Source organism: Arabidopsis lyrata, assembly GCF_000004255.2.
Source record: "Arabidopsis lyrata subsp. lyrata unplaced genomic scaffold ARALYscaffold_9, whole genome shotgun sequence".
Taxonomy (NCBI): Eukaryota; Viridiplantae; Streptophyta; class Magnoliopsida; order Brassicales; family Brassicaceae; genus Arabidopsis; species Arabidopsis lyrata.
Window position 1 is genome coordinate 1,514,528 of NW_003302547.1, and position 9,615 is coordinate 1,524,142.

Consider the following 9,615-nt stretch of genomic DNA (forward strand, 5'->3'; position numbering starts at 1 on the left):
TAATATATTTTTGACATTTTATATATCTTCATGTCTTCTTTATCATTTTAATACATATTTTTCTTAATTACTTTTGAAACAATTGGTTTAATCTTATGCAAGGAGTAGTTTAGGAATAGTTGATATTTGTTCATAGAATTCATATATGGACAAATACTTAAATATTTATCTTTTATTTCTAATTTTCCCATAAAATATTCACCTAGGAAATAATTTTGAGTTTGGAGCAAGAAATTAAGAACCCAACATTTGAAAGAGCCTGAAACGACGTCATTTAATACTTCCGTTTATTGTAGCTTTTCATTTATAATGGGCCTATAAAAAGGCCCATAAGGGGTTTTGGAGATAAAACGATTACATAGAAAGCAAATTAAGGCTTGGATTTAACTTAAACGCAATCGTTCCCGGAGGAAGAAGGATCTCATAGAAGAGAAAGCTCCGTTCACCGTCGCCGTCATGGGTCGTATGTACAGTGGAGGGTTTGTTTCTTCCTCGTATCTGATTAAGAATTGATTTCTATTTCATACTAGTTCTCTCTTATATCTCTGTTTTTGTGTTTGTGTAGTAAGGGATTCTCAGCTTCTGCTTTGCTGTGTAAGGGAACATCACCGTCTTGGGTCACGAGACCACCTCAAGACGTAAGTAAGATTCGTCGAAATTTGATTCTTATGAGCATTTGCTTTAATCGTTGTTTAGGATAGAAGCTGAGAATTATCTGCATTTAGGATTTGAGAACAAGTTTTAGGAGTTTCTATAACCTTAATGTGATTATTTGTTGTTGAGATTCACTGAATTTGTTAATGTGATAATGTTTCTTTAAGAGATTTAATCTGTTGATATAAGTAATGTAATTGTGTTTGATGGTCTCTTGATGTTGCTTTGAGAGTAATTTGTGGTTTGTGTTGATCGATCTGTATAGGTTGATGAGTCCATTTGCAAGATTGCTAAGAAAGGATTGACACCATCTCACATTGGTGTTATTCTTCGTGATTCTCACGGAATCGCGCAAGTGAAAAGTGTTACCGGAAGCAAGACTCTTAGAATTCTCAAAGCTCATGGTATTTTTTTTTTTATCCTGTCGTCAAGAGTCTTCTTTAGTGTCTGTTTGGTATAGACTAAGAGTTCTTTTAATTTTTTGATTAAGGTCTTGCTCCTGAGATTCCTGAAGATCTGTATCATCTTATCAAGAAAGCAGTTGCTATCCGTAAGCATCTTGAGAGGAGCAGAAAAGATAAGGATTCTAAGTTTAGGTTGATTCTTCTTGAGAGTAGAATCCATCGACTTGCTCGTTATTACAAGAAGACCAAAAAGCTTCCTCCCGTTTGGAAGTAGTAAGTACTTAAAACAACATTCAAAGAGTTTTCATAAAGATGTCGATGATCGATACTTTTGAATATTGATCCTACTTTTTTTCTTGCTTTTGCAGCGAGTCTACTACTGCAAGCACACTTGTGGCTTAAGAAGCGCAATAACATAGAGTTGATTTAAGTCCTTGAAGAACAACCATTTTCATTGACCCCATTGCAATGGGATTTTGATTTTTTTTAACGCAAAAATCACACTTTATAGATTAAAAGCTTCACACAGTACTTACATAGTGTTATCCTTCTTAAGTATTTTGTTGCAACCATGATCTAGTTAGATTTTCTAAAATAGCATGAAAATAGAGTGGTATAAACCAGTTTTTGTGGTGTAATGCGACTGGTGCTTCGTCGCGTATCTTCTCTGCTAAGGCCACTTGGGAATAGCTTCGTTCTCACTCTCCTTTAGTTCCTTGGAGCAGTGTAGTCTGGTTTAAAGAGGCTGTCCCTCGATTTGCTTTCTCTACTTGGCTTGCATTGCGAGGAAGGCTTCGAACAAGGGATAGGCTGAGGCACTGGGGGATGTCTATTCCAGCCACGTGTGTCTTATCCAGCTCCGCCCTTGAGTCTCACGATCATCTGTTTTTTGAATGCAACTTCTCCTCGGCGATTTGGTCTTTTTTCGCTAGTATGTTCATCTTAAACCCTCTTAGCTCCCTTGGTTGCGGGTTGGATCCATGCCAGACCTGTCCAAGCTTCTTAACCTCGCAACCAGATACGATCATCACCAAGCTCATCCTTCAGGATTCTGTTTCAGCTAGCTGGAAGGAATGCAACTCCCGCATCTTCTCCATGGTCTCATTTTCGATCCCAGCCATCCGCAAGTCAGTTGATCGCTCTCTCCGTGATCATCTGCTCTCTTCCTCTCTTTCTCTTCTTGCATTTTATTATCCCTTTTGTTTAGTAATTTCTGTCTGTCTTCTTTTTCTTTCCACTTTGTTGATTAATAAGTAATATGCAACCAAAAATAAATGGTATAAAATTTAACATTTACACCCAAAAAAGAAAGCTTTTGATAATAGTTAACATTAATAATAAAAAATAAAAGAAAGCAAGAATATATAATTTTTTTTTGCCGTTTAATACATGTAGTATTAAATTTAGAATAAAAATATCTCATTTAATTTCAATTGCTTTTTAAAATCTTTGTTTTTTAAAAATTGGTAAAATCGTATCCCCGAGTTAACGGATGTTAACGTTGGTAACAGAATCTCTAACTGCAGATCAAACTTAACCCATGGTGTATATATATATATATATATATATATATGATCTGTTTTCAAAGCTGTATGATTATGTTGTTTTAGTCAGGTGGTTAAACGTGGGTAGGAATTCTTCATGAGCTCGGGTTCAGAACCCTTTCTCAATCTCTTCTAGATGTTTTAATTATTTTTTTTTTTGTTGACTTCGTCTTCTTCAAACCTCTTTGTTCTCTCCTCACTGTAAACCCTAGTTTTTAGAAATTGAGAAAAATTGGATCTATTTTTCTACAAATTCCCAGAAAAATTCAATGCGATATACAAAGACAACAATGTCTCGTCTTCAGATATACGCGAATAGTTTTTGAAAAATGTTGACCATGAATTGACTCGCCGAGATTAGATCCGTATGGATCCGGAATTCAATTACCTCCAACAAAAACAATTGAAATCGTGATGTCAAAATCACCTAGCAAATCGTGATAACCAAACCCGTGAGTTTTTCTTGTTTTTTCAGATCTACGCAGAATGTGGATGTTCAAAATCGATAACGAAGAGACAGAAATCAAAATCTTGAGCACGAGCTCTCTCTCCCCTACACACAGATTTTTTATTCACCACGTAGGGAAGGATTTGAACCTAAGTTCAGTAAGAAGGATTTGAACCTAAGTTCAGTAGGATAGGCAAACCACGTTTAACCACCAGACTATGACAATATATTCGTAAATTTATGAAAAGAGATTATATATATATATATACACGTAAACATCATGGTTAAGTTTTAACCATAGTTAGTGTTTCCGTTACCAAAGTTAACATCCGTTAATTCGGGGATACGATTTTACCTGTTTTTTAAAAACGAAGGTTTTAAAAGACAACTGAAATTAAATGAGATATTTTTATTATAAATTTAATACTACATGTATTAAATTGCAAAAAAAATAGATAGCGATTTTTTCGGATTTTTTTTTCCATTTTCTTAAGTTAATGTTACATAAATTGTAGAACATGCATTTTTTTTATGTGTATACACATCTAATGGAAAACGAATAACTAAATTAGTTTTTAAATTTTGATCCACGTGAGACACGTTGTGGAGACTTTAGTTTTCTTTTGTGTGGTCAAATCGTTTTGCTAATTCAAAGAAAAAAAAATAATAATAAAAAAATAAAGAAGTCCTACAGTATCTTATACTAATATTTGGGAAGTACATCATAAGGATCATAACTTAAATTTTGTAAGAAATTACAATATATGCCATTAGAGAATTTTAATCATAAAATTTATTCTATGTCACTAATATATATTAACGGGTCAACGGGTCAACGGGTTTAAAGATATTAAAAGATTTTGTTTATATAATTTATATAATTCATATAAATTATATAATTAATTAATTTATATATTAAAAACTTATTACAATTATAATTTATATAATTCATATATTTTCGATAATAACTATATTACATAATTAATATAATTCGAAATTGTTATATAGTAATCAATTCGGAAATGTAACACATTTAGTAAAAATGTTGTATACTAATATATAAGTCGAAAATGTTTTAGAATAATGTTATTGAAAATGTTAATGAAAATGATATATCATTGAAAACATTTTATATAAATTAAATTTATAAAAAATCCTATTTTCAATTATACTACTCATATAGTTCGAAAATGTTATTGAAAATATTATATAGTAATCCATTATTTGAAAATGAAAATGTTATTCAAAATGTAAGATTCAAAATTAAAAATGTTATATCATTGAAAAATGTTATATAATATAATTCGAATTTTCAATAAACTATTATTTTCATGTATATAGTTCTAAAAAGGTATCATTCGATATATACTGAAACAAAAGTTAAAATTCGAATTCGTGTATTACTACAGCACGGGATCTTTCTGAATATTTTCAGTTTCTTTAAAATCTTTGTTATCAACAAATAGTTATATTAAGATAAAATGGTTTAGGTTAGTTTCCTAAAAATCCTTTAAAAATATTGGCAAATCTCTTTGTTGAATATGTTACGATTCTATATTCTACTAATCTAGAATATATCTAGGATATTCCTTTTACAAATTAACTAATATATTTTCAAATTTATTTTATCCTAATCGACTACCTAGAACTATAAGTAAGCCACTTACCTTTAGCATAATACAAACCAAAATCCTCTCTTTCTCTTTTCTTATAACCTGCAAAAAAAAACACCAACAAATGACTCAGCTTACACGATACACACCAGTCAACAGCTTGAAGCCTTTCAAGACAGCTTGGTGTATTCAAGTTAGAATACTTCATTCATGGATTCATTTTACAAAAGGTTCTGGCATGTCATTAGAGATGATTTTAGCAGATGAGGCTGTAAGAAACATTGAAACTTTTTAAAATGCTTTTTGTAATATATGTGAGGGAAGTTTTAACTCATCTTATTTCCATTACAGGGTAACAAAATTCAAGCAGGCATCAAAAAGGAACACATCAGCAAATTCCAGCGTTATGTGAAGAAAGGAGATTGGAAAATCATTGATGATTTCTCAGTTAATAAAGCAACGGGACAATATCGATCAACAATTCATCCCTACAGAATAAATTTCCACTACTCTACTGTCTTCTCTCCCTCACCATCTATTAATAATGAGGTTTGGCTTGATTTAGTTGATTTTACAACTATTATTGCTGGTAACTTGGATCAAAACAAGTTGGTTGGTGAGTATTATTTATACTTATTTGTTTGTGTATCCTATCTATTATAGTTATTTATAGTTGCTGATTTTACATCTACGATTGTGTTGTAGATGTCCTTGGTCAATTGGTGAATGTTGGAGAAGCGCAAAAGATTGACGTCCAAGGCAAGCCTACCAAGAAGATTGATTTTCAGCTGAGAGTCACTGAGTAAGCATTTTTCGTTTTTTTACACAACTCTATTATATCGGTGGTAAGTTTTGGTTATGTTAATCTTTTTAATTCTTTAATATTCGTTTGTGTAGTGATAACCGTCTACCATGCTCACTCTGGGGTAAATTTGCTGACCAAATTAGCAAAGTTGCGCAAGAATCTCTTGGTTCTGTCGTTATAGTTTTGGTAAGGTGGGCGAAGTTAGGAGAATGGAAAGGTATGTAATGTTATTACTCATGAATTACATGACCCTATATAAAATTGATCATCATATATTTATCATTGTTTACCATTATGACTTGCAGATATTAGGAGTATTTCTAATGCTTTTGATGCTTCGGACGTTTTAATCAATCCAATTTTGACGGAAGTTGAAGACTTTAGGAGAATGTGAGTCTTCTACATTCCTTTTTAAACAATTTTGTTTTTGTATTAGACTGAATTTTTTTTCGTGTTTGTGGTGTTTCAGGCTTCCATCTGATGGACTTGCCTTGACTATCATGGGACCTAAGCCTAGATTCCAGCCTCTAAAGGTGCGTGAACAGAGGTCCTTAGGTTTACCTCTAAAGACTATTGCTGAGCTTAAGGCTTCTTATGAGGTATTTTCTACAGCTTTAATATCGCCAATATTCTTACTATATTCGGAAGTACATAAAATATTTACTCACTCTTTATTATTTTCCAAGGTTGAGAAGGTTAAAATCTTTTGTACCATTTTGCAAATTGACTTGGACTACTCCTGGTACTATTATGCACACATCAAATGTAACAAAAAGGTAGTACAAAGTAAGAAACTGCTTAGCTCTGGTGCCAAGAAGTTATTTTACAGATGTGAGAAATGTAATGCAGAAGTTTCTGCTGTTGAAGCAAGGTGATTGTTTTTGTAAACTATCTTAAATTTAAATTATGACTTCCTGATTAATAGTATTTATTCTCATTATTTGTTTATCTATCTAAGGTACTGGCTTCATCTAGACGTTATGGACAGCACAGGGGAGAGCAAACTTATGTTGTTTGATAGTTTTGTTGAGCAAATTATCGGAACTCCTGCTACTGAACTCTTGGAGGGCACTAATGAAGCTGTAATTAGTGATTACTTGCATTTATCTCCATTCTTTTCTTGGTAAATTATAATCTAATATCTATACTTTATACAGGAACTTGATGACCCTCTCCCAGTTCCTGATATAGTTAAAAATATCATTGGAAAGACTTACCAGTTCGTAGTCTGTGTTGAGCAAGACAACATCTCAAGAGGAAATGATGAATACAAAGTGAATGAGGTTTTAACAAGTCAGAACCTCAATCAAGCTGACCTTAAAGCTGAAGTTGATTATCCTGTGGATCTTTCATCCATGAGTTCCAGTGACCAGGTAATACATTTTCATATTTTTAGTGTGATTTATATGATATGATGATCTTTATTGTTCCTTACTCGCCTAAATAAAAATTCATTTTGTTTTAGGTTTTGATGCTGACTAATAGTTCTGATAAGGATGAGACTATTAATACTTCACTGTCTACACCATCATCAAAGAGAAAAGAAGATGGTTCGGATGGATATGATCAAAACTCCACAAGCAAGAAACAATGCACTGGAAAACAATCTGATGCTAAAGACAATGGTGTCATTGGTGTAGACAATTCGAAGAAAAATGATCAGCCTACTGATCTTAAAGTCGATGGTGTCGTTGACTTAGACAATCCGAAGGAACATGATCAGCCTAAGTTTCTACACAAACTTGATGAGGCAGGTCAAGAAGCCATCACCAAAGTCAGTGAAGCAGAACAGAAGAAAGTTCTTTTGAAGAAGATTAAGGTTGAGAAGATCGAAGGTCAGAAGGGAGCAAAGTGAGAGAGGGAATACTCAACGATCTAAAATAAAGTTTATCTGATGGATTGAATTTTTATTTTCTATTTAGTATCTTTCTTACATTTCTATCTTATTTTTTAGGTTTTTTTTTTCAAACAATATCTTTTCAAACATTTTATCCTTAGTTTCAATTTCTATCTACGAGTTTTATTAGTCATGGTTTATCATTTGGTTGTATTTAATTTGATTATTTGCTCTACCCTCCTAACATTATATATTCTAGAATTACTCTTTAAGCCAAAGCTTATAAGAGAACTCTTAATTATGGCCTAATTTCATATGTCCATATCAAATGGGATCTTGGAGAAGAAACCATGACTAATAAATATTCTTTCTCCGGTATATCTAACAAAAAAGAGAAAACTTATTTCTTATACTTTAGATACTATCTATAATCCTAAAACCATTGTAAATGCAATAAAAGTTTGTAGGATTACTTTAAAGGATTATAGATTTTTTTAACGGCTTTGTCCAGACTGATCTTTATCCAATTAGTTTAACTGCTTTAGTATAATCCTATAAATAAATCAACAAACATTTCATTAATAGGAAATCTCAGTGGAATCAGTTGTATTTCAGTTTAGATTCTTACTAAATCTGTTGATATAATTTTGTAATTTTAATAACAATAAAATGTCTAATTTATATCCTAAATCCATAACAAGATATTCCAACAACTTGCTGGTAATTTATCTTGAATCCGGATTCAATTTTGAGTATCTTGGAACACCTACATTTATGGAAACTGTGATTATAAGCAATCATTTGTTTTCTAAAAAGGTTTTTAGTTGTTTTAGAAAAAAAGAATCATTCTTAATCATTATTTACCTCGAATTTTTAAATAATAAAAATGAAATATATCTAAATAACACATCCAAACGATTCATATTTCCATATCTATTTCAAACTGTATTCTTTGAATCTGTTCAGTCATATTCGTATATATACACCTATATTTTCTTCTAAAATAACCACAGAAACCATCGACTCTTCTCTATTCAATGCAAAGAAACAAACGTGTATATCCCATGGAGTCTGTTCACAGTTTATCTGATTTGCATGTAAACTCGACGACATGGAGGATTTGTGTTAAGATCATGTGTATGTGGGAACATGATTTGGGTTCTGCTGGTTCTGAAACAATCATGATTCTGGTAGATGAAAAGGTATCAAGCTTTTATTTCACTTTCTGTTTACTTTTACCTTGCATTTAAATTATCTTTATTTTTTGTAAAACTCATATTTTTAATGTTTTGATTATGTAGTGTAGAAGCATCGAGGCAAGGATTCCATCTGGGACATACCTTTGGAATTTTTAACGAGTGCTGAAAGAAGGAAAGTGGTATCACATGTCTGATTTCCAGGTTATCCAACCCGGGAGCAGCATCAGATATACATCCTCTCCAATTGAAATCAGGTTTATTTCAAAAACAGGAATGTGGCCTGTGAAAGAGAGATCATGGAGTAACTTTTTCGATTTTGTTTTCCCTATTGAAGTCAAGTATGCTATGGAATCGAATAAAGAAGTTGTGACTGGTAAGACAATGATTAAATTTATTTCTCTCGAACTCCATGATATTAGTTTACTGATTACATTTTGTTTATTTTGTTCATTTTTATAATTTAGATGCTATCGGTGTGATTTCTGCTGTCTCCGGTGTGAGGAGCTTTCCTTATGTCTGTCGTCATGGAGAGTCAGACAATGAATCAAGATATGTGGCTTTTAAGATCATGGACAATATGTAAGCTTTACTATTTCTAAGTTTTGTCATATTTGTAAGATCTAATAGCTATGATATGCAAATAGAATTTACAGAATTCTATTAATGGAACATTTTTTTAGGGGTTGTATAATCAAGTGCATTGCTGTTAGTAAGATGTGTGATTTCTTTATCACCAAGTGGTCTGATAAGGTCGACGCCATTACATATAATAATGAACCAATTGTGGCTGTACTTCGCAACTGGAGAATCACAGAGTATCATGGTTAGTTTTTCAAACTCTTTGTCCCATTCTTTTAATTATACTCTCTTATGTATTTCAAATAGTATATATTTCTAAAATATATCTTTTATAATTGTGCTATAGGCAAAAATGTCTTGCTCAGCGAATTTGGTTGTTCGCGTTTGTACCTCAATCCAACTTTCTATGACTTAGATATTCCACGATATATGTAAGTGTAATTTAGACTTATTATAAATATACTATCAATTTAATATGTGATACACTAAATTGGTTTTGGTTTTTCCACAGTCGTAGCTTCACTGATGATGA

The 9,615-nt window shown here is 32.0% G+C and overlaps 1 protein-coding gene across 3 annotated transcripts; it reads left to right on the plus strand.

Annotated features, from left to right (window-relative positions):
- The first annotated feature begins 343 nt into the window (after nt 1-343).
- On the plus strand, nt 344-1,681 carry LOC9299368 (40S ribosomal protein S13-1). Of its 3 annotated transcripts, none has more exons than XM_021019841.1 (5): nt 344-479; nt 566-638; nt 941-1,058; nt 1,145-1,331; nt 1,427-1,681. In XM_021019841.1, exons 1-5 carry the CDS (start codon nt 457-459, stop codon nt 1,458-1,460), a joined length of 435 nt encoding a protein of 144 aa, XP_020875500.1. In that variant the 5' UTR covers nt 344-456; the 3' UTR covers nt 1,461-1,681. The 3 variants fall into 3 exon arrangements, with proteins under 3 accessions (XP_020875500.1, XP_020875503.1, XP_002863212.1); XM_021019844.1 differs by having other exon boundaries at nt 345-479; nt 920-1,058; nt 1,145-1,341; nt 1,377-1,456; XM_002863166.2 differs by having other exon boundaries at nt 350-479; nt 920-1,058.
- Nucleotides 1,682-9,615: the final 7,934 nt, after the last annotated feature.

Excerpts from the sequence above, each read along its gene's own strand:
- LOC9299368 (XM_002863166.2), top strand. The coding sequence starts at position 457 with ATGGGTCGTATGTACAGTGGAGG. Across the intron at positions 639-919 it reads TCACGAGACCACCTCAAGAC|GTTGATGAGTCCATTTGCAA; the intron begins GTAAGTAAGATT and ends CGATCTGTATAG. Across the intron at positions 1,059-1,144 it reads TAGAATTCTCAAAGCTCATG|GTCTTGCTCCTGAGATTCCT; the intron begins GTATTTTTTTTT and ends TTTTTGATTAAG.